The sequence below is a fragment of the Delphinapterus leucas genome, chromosome 4 (genome assembly GCF_059928025.1).
Source record: "Delphinapterus leucas isolate spDelLeu-1000000601 "Yukka" chromosome 4, BTC_Dleu_Yukka2, whole genome shotgun sequence".
Taxonomy (NCBI): domain Eukaryota; kingdom Metazoa; phylum Chordata; class Mammalia; order Artiodactyla; family Monodontidae; genus Delphinapterus; species Delphinapterus leucas.
In genome coordinates, this window is record NC_143132.1 from 71,747,554 (window position 1) to 71,764,082 (window position 16,529).

The 16,529-nt window shown below is 54.1% G+C and overlaps 1 protein-coding gene across 12 annotated transcripts in view; it reads right to left on the minus strand.

Annotated features, from left to right (window-relative positions):
- The window catches only part of TNK2 (tyrosine kinase non receptor 2), a 37,032-nt gene extending 22,132 nt beyond the window's left edge, over positions 1-14,900 (minus strand). For 3 of the 12 annotated variants that reach the window (XM_089909993.1, XM_089909997.1, XM_022568234.3), the window contains exon 1: positions 520-899. In XM_089909993.1, the coding sequence (XP_089766119.1) occupies positions 520-597 (78 nt within the window). In that variant the 5' untranslated portion in view covers positions 598-899. Of the gene's footprint in view, positions 1-519; positions 2,496-4,015; positions 4,273-14,787 lie in introns of those variants that run through there. The other 9 variants (XM_030760714.2, XM_030760715.2, XM_030760713.2 and 6 more) reach the window with 7 other exon arrangements.
- Positions 14,901-16,529: the final 1,629 nt, after the last annotated feature.

Here is a 16,529-nt window from a genome sequence, read left to right on the forward strand (position 1 = left end):
AGTCTGCCCTGTTCCTTTACCCATGAAACACCAGCTAACAAATCTCCCTGCTCGGCTGGGTCCTCCTCTCCCTGCTCCCCAACCCCAGGAACAGGGCTGCTCTGCATGGGGCGGGTGTGTGTGGGGGGAAGACTAGAGAGAACACTGGGATCTGGGTGAGAAGAAAGCAGCCAGGGTCCCTGTCCGGTCTCCACCACCCCACCCAGGGTGACCCTGGACATGTCCCCTCCCTCCCCTCCCTCCCTCTCTAGCCCATGTCTTTGTCGGTGAAGCACAGGGCACTGCTGCGGCTGCCCCCAGCACAGCCCCGTCCACACACCTGTGTCTGACACGTGTGGCTCTCATGGCCGGCACGCACACTTCCCACACACGCTCTCCTGACACACTCGCCACCAAGAATGCAGCCGCTGGAGCAGGGAGGCCCTGAACCCCTGTCAAGCAGCCCGGTCCTGCTCTCTGGCCCTCAGCGCAGGGCTGCCTCTCAGTCTGTCCAGCTCCTGCCCGCAACCCCCCACTCACTGTGTAGAGTCTCCGCCGGAGTCTGGCAAGAAGAGGGAAGGAGAGCTCTAAGCCAGGGAACCGACGAGCTGCTGGCATCTCCACGGAGCTGGACCCCCTGACCAGGTCACCGGGGCTCTGGCCCGAGGGAGGTGGGGTGGGCAGTGGTCTCAGCTCCTGAATTTCAGGTTCTGCCCAGAAGTGAAGTTGGCCAGAGGTCTGCCCCAGAGACCCCCCAAATCCCACACCAGGGGTGGGAAATGGAGCAGAAGAATAGGGTGGTCCCCTTTTCTCTGCTCTACAGCTGTTTCCACAGCTGGCTACCCTGGCAGGAGAGAGTTAGTTCTTCTCTCAGTTGACTGCAGCCTGGGTCCTCAGTCGTGTTTCTCTGTCTTCTCTCCAGCGCAGTGGTCACGGCTCCAGCCCTACTCCCTGGCTCCCCCGCCAGCCCGCCTCCCTCCCCCCTCCCTCCGCAGCTGAGCAGCTCTGACACTGGCTGAAAAAGGACCTTTCTGAATCACTGCCAAGAGGGCGGCGGGAATGGGGGTACTCTTCCTCCCAGCCACCCGCGCTGCCCCCACCTCCTCCCCGCACACAAGGCCCCTGTCTCTGGCTTCCACCCCAGCCCCCAGAGCTGCAGACAACCCCTGGGATTTTAGGGTGGGGGCTAGGTCAATCAGGCAGCAATATACAAAGAGGCCCCCGTAGCGCTTGTCTGGGGCTGTGAGGGCTTAGTGCACAGCCTGAGCTGGGGGCTTGGACACCAGAGAGTCGTTCCTGGACCTTGCAGGCAGACCCTTCGGAGACCCTCCCCCATCTCCCAGTCCCAGCCTTGGCTGGGCGTCTCCTGGCTCAGGCCCTAATGTGGCCCTGTTACCCTGGTGCCCGACGGAAATAGGAGTCCGGCAGCCTGCCAGAGCGGGGCAGTCCAGCCAAGAGCCGGGGTGGGGGGAAGAATCTCCCAGTCCAGCTGGCCAAGATCCAAAGCCCCCTCAAAACACACAAATATGCCCCTAAACCCTGCGATGCCCCCAGCCAAAGCTAGAGGATTCCGGGCCATAGGATGTCTCCTGAATAGCACCTACACACACAGACAACAGCCCCAGCCAGAGGGAACTGCAGTCACCCCATGAAGCCCCCGTGGAACCTACACATTCCTAGAGCTGACAAGTGATCCCTCTGGCCCTCCTCAAGGGCGCCAGCTGCTCTTATACCCCCCTCGCTACAGCCCCCAGACACACCTGACAGCTGCAGGAAGTCCTCTCAGGCTCCCTCAGCACCCCCCTCCCAGCCATGCCCAGGGAGCCCCTGTTTCTTGCACACTGCTCTCTTGTCCCTATCCAGCTGGCCACCAGCTCTGGGAGTCCCAGCTGGCTGGTGGAGTAGGCAGCTGGGGTTGAGTTTTGGGGAGTCAGCATCCCAGGCTCTTTCCAGGGCCTCTCTCTCAGTGCTTGACCTCCCTGGCAGGGAGGTGCCTGCAGGGACAGTCATTTCCAGATCTGACTCAAGGAGGGGGGAAATGGGACACCCCCAGCAATCAGTCCTCTTTCCCATCCCCCTGTCATGTCATCCACCACCACCCAAAGCTTGTGAGGCCAGCCAGGTGCAGCCTCCCTTCGGTGCCAGTGAATCACCAGTCTGAGAATGGAATCAGAGCTAATGGACAAGATGAGGTCGGGTCAAGGTCACAATGGAGCTGACCTTCCCGCAAACGCTGGCTCACAATGCCCACAGCACAGAGAAGCCTATTGCTTATTTCCCACAAAGCACCATTCTGAAGGAGATCCAGGGACCTGACTTCAAGGGACAATTTAAGCAGGATTATTCCCTCTACCGCAAGTTGGGGGACTGCTGGATTGGAATGGCCAGACTGAAAATTATAGCCACCCCCTGAAAGATGTGCCCCAAATCCACCAGAACCCCATGCCTGCCTGTTCCCTTGAACATCAGGTAAGAACAAGCCTCAGTAGCTTGCTCAGCAATCCAGCTGCGGGAGGCTGTGGAGAAAAGCAAAGCATGGTCAGGGGTCAGAGGTCAGGCCAGCTCCTGGACCTCTTCTCCCAGCCCCAGAAAACAGCCACCTTTCTGCACCGCCACCCCCACCCCGCTTCGTCCTGTCAGTGACTGCCCTCTACTGGTCAAGAGAGAAAGTGCTTGATCTCCAAGGGGAAGGGAAGCCGACCCATAAATACCATGGTCATGTTTTCCAAAGCAAACAGGGACATTTGGCTTAATACGCAGATTCATAAAGCCAATAAGAGGGAATGTCCAGGGCACAGGGACTCAGTGTCCATAAAGGACTAAACCCACATCCTGGCAGTGCTTTCGGGGCTCCCCTGCAGCGATGAAGCAAGCCCAAAGGGCAGCTTAATTGGGTCCCAAGGACTCAGAGATACTGAAGCAGATGTCAGCAACAGGAATTCACCACCACTGACTCGCCCCGCCCCACCCCACACACAAACACATCACCCTTCTTTACCCAGCATCCCAGCCCCCAGGATCTGTCCTGGGGCCAGGATCACAGATACCCCTCACTCCTGAAAGGCTCCCCTCAGCTCACCAGCAGACGATGCGGTCTAGGGCCCGGCTACCTGGCTATCCCCCAGGTTTCCCCTATTACCTGCTGTCCCTCCTCGGCCCCAGTGAGGCGCAGATATGCAAATCTCTCACCCTTGGAACCCAAACTCCGGGCTTTAGGGCCCGGGAGGGGAGCAGAGCCCTCCCGCAGTCCCCGCCCCTCCAGCGCACCGGCAGCGTCACTGCCCTGCGTCCTGAGGGGCCGGGCCTCGAGCATCCTCAACAAGGAGGGCAGGGACCGCTAAAGCACCTCAGCCAAGGGAAGGCCCAGTCCTCGGGCCCGCACGCACCCCACAGCCCCGTATCTGCCACCTGCAGCCAGAGCGAGGGAGCAGAGCCTGGTGGTAGCGGTCTCTCCCGCTGGGCCTGCGGCTGCCCCTCCCCCAATCCCGTGCACAGGCTCCATTCCAAGGAGCCGCCTCTCCGCAGCGCAGGCTGCCCCCCAGAGAGCCAGGTGCGGGGCTGCACCTTCACTGACCACGGAGCCACAGCTCCCCTCGGCCCCTGGCCGCCTCCAGGACCCCAGAGATCCACAGCCACCGATCAGGTCCTGGGGACTCAAGGGCCCCCATACTCCATGACAAGGGGGGGGTCCGTCCAAGAAGCTCACAGAAGAGAAGCCCCCATCCTAACTCGACCTGAGACCCCTCCCTCTAGACCCCTCTCCTTCCACCAGCCCAGCTTCCACCTAGCTCCAAGCATGCGCCCACCTGCCAGGCTCCCTGGTGCGCTGCCATTCCGCACTCCACTCAGGCCCGGGGAACCTGCCCAGCCCACTCCTCTCCGCAGTGGAAGCCACGCCCCCCGCATCCGCACTGGGAGGGAGACCTCAGCCCTCCGCAGCCCACACCTCTTCTCACCAGCCTGGATTTCTCCCCGCCTGCACCTCCACCCTCCCCGCCCCCAAGACTGCTCGGCCGGGCAGAGCACTGTGGCTGACCTCTCTGGGCTCAGAAGAGTGCGAGTACCCACACTCCCTCCCGCAGGAGCTGCTCCAACACGTGTCCACGCAGGGCTGTCACCCAGTGCCAGGATGAGGACATTGCTAGTGGAGGAAGTCCCACGGCAGAGGCCCCAAGGTGCCACACGCACACCCTCTCATTCCAATGGCATCTGAAGCATCCACTGACTCCTCAGTACCAGGTATTTAGGGATAAGCTCAGGGCACCCTCACACCTTGAGGGTTTGGGGCAGAGGAGGAGGGAAATGCTGAGACACCTCTACTCCCCACTCCCCTCCCCCCCACTCCCCTCCCCCCCCCCACACATTCCACCTCAAGACTGAGGAAGGAGACCCCGGGTGGGCACTAGGTGAGTTCCCATAAGGCTCACTCTCTTCAAAAGCTCCTTCTCCAGCTGAAGCGCGTTGGCATAGGGGATGACCCTGCCAAGCAGGGTGTTTATTCTAGGCAGAAGCTCCTCTGCATCTTACTGCAGCTATGACAGAAACTGGTTTTGGGAGCAGCTGCAGGAACACTCAGGAGGCCGTCGAGAAAGAGAGGCTGAAAATGCCAGGCCCACAGATCCCTCCTTCTCCTGGTTGGATGAAGAGTCTGATCTAAACCATTCCCCCATCCTGCTTTCTCCCTACCTCCTCCCTCCACAAGGCCCCTGCCTCCGAAAGCCATCCTATTACAAGATACCCACAAGATCCAAACTGCCTCTAGAATTTGGGGAATCCACCCCACGTGTATACCCTCTGGTCTACAACTTGCCCCCTTATCTCTAAAGGGAGCCGGTAGTGGCCCAGGAACCAGCCTGCCTCTGCCGTCCACTCCCCTCCCCCAGGCTCTCCAACAGCATCAGTCAAGTTACAAATCCACACTGAGGAGCAGACGTGACATGTAATTTCCGGCCAAGAAGATTTTTCCAAAACAATCTACCGTATTCTCAGGAATATATGCCAGGTCAGCTCTCTCGTATCTCTGCCCTCCCTCTTCTCCAGGCCCTGGAGGGAAAACAACATATTGGGGAGGAGAAGGAGGGGGGCTTATGGCTCCTCTCCCAACCAGAGGATTATCTTGCCTACACATGCCAGCCCCACCAAGCCCAGTCAACCTCAACTCACCCCTCTGTGTGCAGCGCCCAAGCTTCTGGACCAAGGCCAGGCTGGTTCCCCTTGGGACTTCATCCCAGAGGGAACTGTACCAGGTAACCCCACACCTTCAGGTCATCCCAGGTCTGAAATCACACTGGTGTGGGGAGGAGGCTGGCCACAGGCCAAGGGAGAGAAGGGGGTGATTCAGACACATACCATGGCTGTCCACACCCTCTCCATCTCCAGGCCACAGTGGCCCACTCCCTTCCAGGGGAGCCTGGCAGCTGAGGCCCTGAGGACAGTCAAGCCTGAGGCATATTTGCCAGCAGTGCTGAGCCCACAGGCCCTGAGTCTAACCCTGAGGGCTCTTCACCCTTCTCCTTAACTGTGGATATTTCCTAAGACTTTGGAACTCACCCTTCCTTCTCTTCCCTCCCTGGGAGTCACCTCCTCTCCTCCCAGGGCTCCAATTAGCACCATGTGCTGTCTGTCTCCATTCCTGAGCTCTAGAAGCTCTACACCCATGCTTCTAGACATTTACAGCCAGCTCCACCAGGAGGATGCAAAGGTACCCTAAATTCTACATGTCCAAATTGAGCTCATCAACCCCTGCCTTAAACCTAGCTTATGTGTGCTCTTATACCCTGACTGAAAACATCACAAGCCAACACCAGCCACCTAGGCTAGACACCTCACCCCTGGGCAAATGCCTTAACCTCTAAGCCTCAATTTCCTTATCTGCAAATGGGAATAAACAGTACATCCTTCAGAACGTGCAAACTCAATGAGATCATGAACGGCACACTTAGCACAGCATCTGGCACGTAGTTGCCTATTCTTATACTGTCATCTGAACACGGATCCGAAGTTCCTCTCCTGCTTACATCCTCTGTAATTCCTCACTGAGCCAAATACAAGGCCCTTCAGGATCCATCCCTTGCCTATCTGTCCACCTCCAACTCTTATCATTTCCTTCAAACGTCTCCATATTCCAACCAAGTCAAATACTTGCCCTTCCCTAGACACAACATCTTCTTTAATTTTAATGTCTTTGAGCTATTCTTTGTGATACTCTTTTCCCTTCATGATGAACTCCTACACATTTGGGTCCCTCAAGACCCAAATAAAACGTCATCTCCTTTGTAAATTCCCATTTCCTATTCCCAAACGGTTCTTTTTGCCATCGCTTCCCATGTTATTTTGTTAAAGTATGTGTGAAAACAAGAGTGGTATAAACACATAATACTACACGTGGAAAATAGCCAAAAGGATGAAAAAAATTTTAATTATCTATCATGCTCTGATCCTTAAAGGGTGCTTAGCACTCTGTATTAATACATAATTCTATTGAGGGAGCCCTATGTACGTACCTCTTGTGGTTTGTACATTGTAACCATCTGTTTATATCTGTCACCTTGAAAGAAGAATCTGGCAAGGCACCTGGTCAAAAGAGTTTGCTGAAAGGGACTTCAAGCCTTTGTGACAGACACTGGGGAAAGGAGGCCTGTCTCTTTTCCAGTGAGCTGGTACCACCTTATGTCCAGTGAATACCAGGAATAAGCCTGGTTGCCCTTGTCGGCCCTGGCTTTGCTTCCCCCCATTATTTCGAATCCAGAAAAGCAAGCACCTTCATGCGAAGAAGGGCAGCCAATCTCATTACAGCTACTCCTGTCCCAGAACCACTAAGCTACTTTGCTCCCACAAAGCTCTTTCAGCCCCGGGGACAACACAGCAGTCCCTCAAGGCAGAGGAAGAGCTTTGACTGAAGGCTGCCTTCTCATCAGACTGCGAAGGGAGAGCTGGGGATACCACAGGGTTGATCGATGGGCAGGAGGTCTCGTTTGTCAGGCATCCCAGCCTCGCAGAGAGAGAGGAGGGAGACAGGGGGGTCAGAGGGTGGGAAGGCAGGGCACAGAAGCAGGGGCAGACACACCAGATACAGGGACCCCCCTACGCCTCATCTCCTTTGACTCCAACAGAGAAGGAGGTGTAACTTTCAGAGAGGAAAGGAAAGAACCTGACTAAACACCACAACCACAGGCCCTCACTGAACCCAGTACCTCCCCACATCTACCAACTTGGTCTTGAAAGTTTTTTTTTTGGGGGGGGTACACAGGCCTCTCACTGTTGCAGCCTCTCCCGTTGCGGAGCACAGGCTCCGGACGCGCAGGCTCAGCGGCCATGGCTCGTGGGCCCAGCCGCTCCGCGGCATGTGGGATCTTCCCGGACCGGGGCACGAACCCATGTCCCCTGCATCGGCAGGCGGACTCTCAACCACTGCCCCACCAGGGAAGCCCTTGAAAGTATTTTTTAGCTGTTTCACGCTCCACCAGCGAAAGACCAGTGTCAGGAAATGCCAACCCTGACACCCAGAGACAGGACACTGAGAGCCCTAATACATTCCTGGAGCATCCCTCCCCCGCACATAAACACCACTCGAGTGTGACAGTGGGTAAATTCCTGCAGTTGCCTGGGTCTCTTGCACACACGCACCCCACACGCCCGAGTGACAGGGCTGGGATGCAGGGTACTGCAGAGAGCTGCCTCTCACCATCCTCTGGCCCAAACATCCTCCCGGCACCAAGGCCCAGCAGCCGAGGCTCCCGGGAAGAGAGGAAGGATGTAGTCTGGCTCCCAGCAGCCAGCCACTCCCAGGGCTCTTCCAGGACTGGGCAGAGGCCGCCCAGCTGGTCACCCTGCCTACCAGCTCAGGCCTCACCCCACTCCCCCAACCCCCTCAGCAAGAGCCTAGAGCTGAAGGGGCCTATTGTTGGGCCCTGGAGGTGGGGTGGGCCCAGAGCCGTGAATTGGAGAGCATTTACTCTGTGAGAGGGACTGCTCATTCCCTTGGGACAGAGCCCACACCAGAACCCCAGGAGCACAGGGTGGGCTGCTGGGCCAGGGAGAGAAAGGGTCCGAACCTGGAAGTGAGAGAGATGTCAGGGACTGCAAGATATTTAAGATACCTTAAATCCCACCCATTTTAGAGATAAAGAAGCTGAGACCCTGAAAAGGAAGGGACATGCCTGGTCTGAGGCACCTAAGAAGCTGTCATAGGGAATGGATCCCTAGGAGCTGCAGAGCAGTTCAGAGCAATGGTGATTCCTCTCTGGCCATAGAGGGGCAGCCCTGCCAAGGTCAGGGACTAATAAAGGTCAGGGGCCTGAGCGGAGAACCTGCCTCAGGAGGAGACACAACATCCAGGGGACAGGCAGAGACAGGAAGAACCTAGAGTTCTCACATCCAGCAGAAGCCCTTGGCTCCCAGGACCTAGAGCTGCTGAAGGAGGGCCCAGGCCAGACCTCTCACCCCACCCACCTCTTCAGTCACTCACCACATACTGACTGTGTGCCCACCCTGTGCTAGGTTTGGGGGACTATGAAGGAGGAGAAGTCACGATTCAGATCCTCAGAAAGACACTGTGTGCAAGTTCTTTACTAAAAGTTTTATCTTTCATTGCCTGATTAACCTGCCCCCCACTACCCTACATTATCCGCATTTTACAGATGAGGAAACTGAGGCTCTGAAGAGGTGACCAGGGTCACCTGTTACTGGAGAGTAACAGGTGAACCAGAATTCAGTCCATATACAACTGGACACGAAACTGCTTGGTTCGAGGATTTGAGCTCATGGAGGGCAGAGCTGGAGTCTTATTTGTTAAATATATACTAGATACTGAATGAATTCATGGATTTTGCGAGGAAGTTTAAGGAGGGAATAGAGGCTCCAGGAAAAGACAGATTGCACAAATGCACATAATTTCACTCCTTCCCAAAACCCCACCAAAGCCAAAATGATCAAAAGAGAAATTTTCTGAATGGCAAAAGTCCCTAAGGATGGGAAGAATAGTAGAAGAGAAAACCACAACATAGCTTTGGAAGCTGGAAAGCAGATGACTATGGAGAGCAGACCTGAGAAAATCCTCAATCCCAAGGTGAAAAGGACCTGATTGACCCCACAGAATCCTCAAAAGGCCTGGGAACTAGAAGCCCCAGAAACCTCTAGAAGAAGAACAGGTGCTAAAAATACAGAGGATTAGTCAAAAGCTGTTTAAGAAGCAGTAAGACCCCCCTGGACTCCCTCTCCAGTACAAAGCCACTGGGTTGCTGCCCCGGTACCACCCGGCAAAATCGGGATTTCCCTTCAGGGGTAAAGTGCAGGCCTCTGCACTGGCACAGCAGTGGCTGAGAGCGGGGTGCCAGGGACCTAACAAGGAAAGCACACATAGATGTGGAGATCTCAGTTCCCTTCTCGACTCCCTCCAGGAACATGGAGCCAGGCCTCCACCTCCTGGCAGAAGACAGGAGTGTCCTTTCTGGGGACTCTGATTAGGCCAAGAAAGATATAAAGAAACCAACATTGGGAGTTCTCCACAAACCGAGCAGCCAGGTCACCATACAAAGAAGCTCGGTCAAACAAGGCCACCCAGTGCTTGTGGTCAAGAGTAGATGACAAAAAAATACTGGACACCCAAGGAAAGCCTCTAACATGGAAGAAAGAGCAAAACACACAGAAAAGAGCAACTGAGAAGAAATGCAGACTATGCAGGAGAAGAAAATTTCTGACAGAAAATGCTCATTAATATCCTCAGAAAGACAAGATGTTGTATCTACAAAACAAGAAGAGAATATTATTATTTTTTAATAGGGAGAATAAGAAATTACAAATATGACAGGAAACATAACAAATTCAACAGACCCATCCTCAGCCCAACCAACAAAGTCTAGCCCACAGCAGGTGCTCAGAAATATCTGCTGAATGGATAAATGAGGCAGATACGAGGGTAGGGCCTAAGTTTTCCATTTCTAACAAGCTCCCAGTGATAATGTGCTGGTCCTTAGACCACACTCTGAGAAGCAAGGGTCTCTACTAAACCCTGGAGCAGTGGTTCTTTGCACTGGCTGTGCATTAAAACCACCTGGGAGGTAGGAAAGTGTCCCACTGAGATTCTAATCAACTTGGTCTAGGTGAGACTCAGGCATCATATCTTGAAATCTCTGCAGATGAATCCATACTGGGGTCGAGAACCGCTGCTCTGGAGAAAGCCTGTAACTGCGCCAATCATTGGTCCTGGCCAGAGCAGTCCTGTTTTCAAATATTCTTTCCCATTGTTGACACTGACCACTCTTTGAGAAGGCCCTTCTCGTCACGGCCATAAGCATCAGTTTATGGGACTATTTACTATACAGAGGGTAATTCTTAATGCTAGGTCCCATTAATGTCAGTGGATGGAGAAATCATTCTACTAAATTTCCAAAAATTCATTCTGAGAATTTTTTCCTTATTAGATTCACACACTTAACTTAATTTTTCTAATTAAAAAAAAATCTGGACCGTAAAACTTTAGCAAGTCCTTTAAAAAAAATAAAGGATTTTTTTAAGTGAAATGTGGATATCTCCCTAGCCAAAAATCCTAATCCATTATTCCAATGTTTCTGTTAAAACTTAAGTTGAATTTAGTAGTTTTGTGTCTACCTCATCCATGCCATGGGATAAAATAATATCAACAGACATTTACTGTTGTTAAAATTGCTAAAATCACAATAGAAGGGTTGGAGGATAAAGTATCTTCCACAATGGAGAGCAAAAGCCCACACCAAGCTACATAATTAAAGAACACTGGAGATAAAGAAAAGATGCTATAAACTCCTGGGCAACGGTATAACACAAGTTCCACAAAAAGGATTGGGAATGATTTTAGACATTAATGTTAACTCTGGAACTTAAGAGCAATGTCCTTAAGATTCCAAAGGAAAGCAATTTCCAGCCTAGATCTCTATATTCAGCTAATTAAGTGACTGAGTGTCAGACTGGCAAGGTCTCAAAATAATCTACCACTCTTTCACCCTCCTCTCTTAGGAAGATACTAAAGGATGTACTCTACCAAACTAGAGAATAAACCAACAAAGGGGAAGATAGGAAACAGGAGAGAAAGGCACAGAAAGGCAGTGAAGGAAATGCCCAAGATGCTGAAAGGGAGATCCCAGGAGGACAGCTAAGCATCAGTGATAGAGAGCAATTAGTCCATGCCACTTTAGGGTACAAGGCTCTGAAAGAGACTTCTTCAGAGAGGTGAATTTGATAGAATATCTAATGGAATTGACACCCTGAGAAATTTATACAGCTACTGGAGAGTTTAATTAATTGAAAAGTACATAGAAAACTAAGCAAATAAAAAAAGCAACTCCAGGAAGAACAAAAAGGTGCCCAGGAAAGGAAAAGTCACAGTTTATTACACCATAACAATATAAACAATGAACAGTAGATTGAAGAAAACATGAGATACGCCCAGAGTGGATGGGCTGGAAGATGGGATGAGTAGCAGGGTGGGAATGAGGGAATTAAAGTAAAATCTTCATCTTTGGCCAAGATGGAATAACACGGATCAGACTTACCCTCCTGACAGAAACAACAGAAAAATGGACAAAATATACAAAATGGTTTTGAAGACACCAGACATCAAGATGCAAAGGTCAGTGATACCTAGGAGATAGGAAACAAAGGAGGTCAGCCCTATGGTTGGGTTTCCAGGCTACAGAAAAGGGAAGGGGACCAGCTGGACCCCAAAGGACTCTCTGAGTTGAAGAGATGAAGCTGAGACTCTGGGGAAACTCAAGTGGCCAGAATTCACAGAACAGAGCATCACAGAAGAGAGAGCACCACAGAAGTCTGTAAAAGGCCCCCCTTGAGCAGTAAGCTGAGTACTGATCGTCACATGAATGTATGGGAACTACCCAAGGCTGGGGAAAAGAACCACCCAAAGGCTTCCCTGGTGGCGCAGTGGTTGAGCGTCCGTCTGCCGATGCAGGGGACACGGGTTCGTGCCCCAGTCCGGGAAGATCCCACATGCCGCGGAGCGGCTGGGCCCATGAGCCATGGCCACTGAGCCTGCGCATCTGGAGCCTGTGCTCCGCAATGGGAGAGGCCGCAACAGTGAGAGGCCCGCGTACCGCAGGAGAATTAAAGTGCAAGCTAGAGCCTGGAAGAAAATACTTGCAAATCACATATCCCATAAAAGGCTTGAATCCAGAATATAAAAGAAGCTCCCAAAACTTAGTACAAAAAAAACCCACACACAATTAATAAATGGGTAAACAATTTGAACAGACACATCCCCAAAGATATACAGATGGCAAATAAGATGAAAAGATGCTCAACATTCGTCATTAGAGAAATGTAAATTAAAACCAAAATGAGATACCATTACAGACCTATTAGTATGTCTAAATTTAAAGAGACTGATCATACCAAGTGCTGACAAAGTAGTGAACAAACTAGAACTTTCATACACAGCTGGTGGGTACATAAAATGGTACAACCACTTTGGAAAACAGTCTGGCGGTTTGTTAAAAATTAAATGTATACCTACCATATGATCCAACTATTCCAGTCCTAAGGATTTACCCAAGATAAAAAAAGCATATGTCCGTACAAAGACTTACACATATGTTCATAGCAGTTTTACTTGTAATAACCAAAAACTGAAAACAACCCATCAGGAGGTAAATGGATAAACAGACTGTGGTATACTACTCGGCAATAAAAAGGAATAAGCCATTGACACCCACAAAAACATGGATGAATCTCAAAATAATTATGCTGAGTGAAAAAAGCCAGGCCAAAAAAAAAAAAGAGCACATACTGTATGATTCCATTTACATAAATTTTAGGTAATGCGAACTAATGTATAGTGACAGAAAGCAGACTATTGTTACCTGGGGAAGGGGGATGGCAAAGGAGGGGTGGGATGGAGGGATTACAAAGGGGCACAAAAAACTTTTGGGAGTTTGGGAATAACGGGTATGTTCATTATCTTGATTGTGGTGGTGGTTTCACAGGTATACACATATGTTAAAACTTATTAAATTATGTTTTAAATATGTGCCATTTACCATATGTCATTATACCTCAATAAAGCTATTATTAAAAACAAACACTTCATCTTCCAGGATAAAGCACAGGGCAGGGGGATAATTGTGGGCTCAGGGGCTAGAGGAAAAGGTCTGGTAGTGCTAACCCCTCCTGCCTAATGTCCACTGGCCACGGCTCCTGGGAAGGTGGATGCTAGGCTGGCAAAGAAGGGTCTGAGCCCCCTGCACTCAGGACACTGTAGGGAAAACCAGAGCCCGCCTCACAGACAAGGAACTGAAGCCCAGAAATGTTATCCTAGTTACACAGCTAGTAAACCCAGATCTGCCAAAGTCCTCTTTCTCTTCATCTACCACAAATTCAAGAATCAACCTGAAACAGGGTGAACATGTATGCTTACGTGCACACGTTTAGAACAGTTCTCTCCATTGAAGCCAGAGCGCAAGAACCAGTCTGGCCGTCCCAGAAGAGCCAGACACCTTGGACACAGCAGCTGAACTTCCGGTGCATGAGTGTTTGGGGTGGCAGGATGACAGGCAGGCATGGGACGAAGCTGACAGTCAAGTCTGGGTCTGCATGGGGAGCAGGCTAACTGGCTCCTCCAGCAGAGTCCCAGCAGCTGCCTGCTTAGGACGTGACCGCCACTCCCCCTGCCCCAACAGAAAAGGACTATCTCCACCCAGTCCGGTTGGGATAGGGGTCTGGGGGCCATCTGACTCAGAGCCACTCCTTGGGGTAGGGCAGAGATGGGTCTTGGCTAAGGCCCCGAGACAGGCAGCAACTCTGTACCCACCCCCACCCGAGGACGAGAGAAGCAAGAACCCAGACAGCGCCAGGTAAGAGGTGAACGTCCCTAGGCAGATGAGGCCCACAAGTGGCCAACCAAGCCCCTGTGGGGCAGGAATGAATAGGCCTGGCACCGAGGCCATGAGGAAGTCAACAGGAAGCCAAATCTAGCCCCCACCTCTGCAAGTCCCACCTCTAAGCTGGGCTGAGAGCTGGCCCTGGCTGGTACAGAACCCATGATGCCACAGCTGCCCATCTGTCCACCTCCATGGGGTGGGGCTGAGGTCTGGGCCACCGAGGATGCCCAGAGTCCAGCAGTGCAGATGACCTCTCCTATCCCACACTTTCAGGTTGGGGTCCTGAGAGCCCACATGGAGACAGAAGTCCTCACCAGCTCTCCACCCTTCTGCCCACTATTTATCCTTGGCTCTGGGCTCTCAGTATTAATCAAATGTGACAAGAAGGTGTGGCAGGAGCAGGCCAGGCTCGTGCCCAAGTTACCGGCTGCCACGCTGACATCTCAGCTCACGTGGCCAAGAGGGTTACAAGATAAGGTCCTGTTAATGCAATGCTGCCCCTTCCCTTTTTTGGAACGTGTTTAGAGGACGTGAAGCAGCGTGTGCTGATTGCACCAACCCAGCGATGGCATGGAGGCACCCCTATCTCCACCGGTAAACGAGTGAAGCGGGGGGTGGAGGGGTGGAGAGATGACTACTTCCTCTGCAACCTCAGCCTGGGACTACCCCTCTCTCCCTTCTGCCCAGGCCTGGCAGCCACCCAGACAGTCTCACCGCCAGTCTAGACTCTAAGGAAATATCCCAACACTCCAGTTGGCATATACAGTACTGGGGGGAGGGATCCTGTCTCGCTGTTGAACACTGCACTGCTTCATTCCTCTCCAGGTTTAAACACAGGGGAATGAAAAAAGGCAGTTTGGAGACCACGCTCTCCTGAGATAACTGCAGCCCCCTCCTTCCAAACACACCAATTCCAGCTGAGAACAGAGTTGGGCTTCCTTACCTGCTGCCTTCCACTGGCTCTCTGCAGACAAAGCTTCTATGATGTCCCGGCTGAGGTGGCAGAAAAGGACCCAGCAGGACACTGCCTGCTATTGGGCAGTGGTTTCCAACGCTCCCAGGTTCACGGCGCTCTTCTGCCCCCCACTCCCCAAACCCCTACATCCTGCTCTCACCACGGCCCTGGCTCGGCCCGATGCTGATGCTGAGCAGCCGGCCTGTGAGTTACCACCTCCTCCTCCGCCTGCGCCTCCGGATCCTGTGTCCCTCCAGGGGTCCGTCTCCCTCCTGGGACCCTTTCCCGTCCAGGTATGTTTCCTGGACAGCCCGCACAACCTGCCCTTCCTGCACCCCGGGTAGCCAATTTGCTTCCTGCACCCCCAGGCGCCCCTCTCCCTCAGGCCCCTGGGGCCCCACTGGCCGGGCCCTCCCCACCACTTCGAGTCTCTTGCGGCGTGCCGGGGCCACTCCCAGGACCTCTGCCTCCCCTCTGAGGTGCCCGCAGCTCTCCCAGTACTGCTCCCCCCGCTCCTCGGAACTTTCGAGCTCGTCTCTGCTCTCCCAGAGGCCGTCCCCGAGCTCGGACAGCTGCTCGGGCTGCTGTAGCAGCCTGTGTGGGCTCCCCTCCCCCTGCTCCTGCACCCCGGTGCGAGCCTCCCCCCGTTCCTGCACTGCGGGGCTGCCTCCCCCTTTCTCCTGGTACTGCTTGCGGGGGCCCAGCCCCTCCTCCTGCACCACAGGCCAGCCCGCGGAGCCCGTCCACGGCGGCGGGCGCCTCCAGTCCGCGCTGTCCGCAGGCCCCCACACCACCCCCAGGCTAGGCTCGCGGCCCCGGCCGCCCCGCTCCTGCACCCCCGGGCCCACCCCGCCCTCCTCCTGCACGGCCGGACCCACGCCCCCCTGCTCCTCCACGCCGAGCTTCAGCCCGCGGAGCTGCTGCGGGCCCCAGCTGAGAACCCCGATCCGCTGCGGATGCTGCTCCTGCAGCGCTGGGCAGAGCCCGCCGCGCTCCTCCTGCGCTCCCGGCCTAGGGCCCCCAGCCGGCACTGCCCAACGCACTCTCTTGCCCACCAGAGGCCTCGCGGTCCCGCCCCTCCAGATGGTGCTGCCCTCGCCGCCCGCTCACACCGCCCCCTACCCGGTTCCTTCCGCCCCGTCCCCCGGGAGAGGGGGCTGCGGGTCGCGTCCCCTCCCGCTCCGCCCCCACGTCCCGGTCCCGGCTCCCAGCCCTCGCTCCTGGGCGTCGACGTCCGCCCGCCGGGCGCCGGGCCCTGCGCAGGCCCCCGCAGGTGCTGCGGCCCCACGCCCCGGCCCGAGAACCAAGAGCGCCCGCCGGGGGTTCCTGGAGCCAGCCTGCGCCTGCGCTGCCCAAGCGGGGCGGAGCCTGGCCGGGTTGGGGGCCGGGCGGGGCCTTAAGGGGCCATGTCCCACTTACTTCTCCTTCCTTCAGAGCCCCTACTGCTCCCCCTTCTTCATCCCACCAGAAGCCCTGCTTGCGCCTTCCTGTGGAGCCAGAGGGAGAAGAGGTGAAGCAGAAGGTAGGGAGTGCACACTGAGACGGTGTAGTCAACAGGGCCCAATGGAGGAGCGCTGAAATAGGAGTCTCGAATTCTAAGTAGCAGTTCAGCTGCTCCTGACTTATGAGTGTAAAAAAAACACTTACCTCTGGCCTCAGTTGCTTCGTTTCTAAAATGAAGAGGAGATTGGACCGGAAAGTTTCCAAGGTCCCGATCCAGTGAGTGTTTG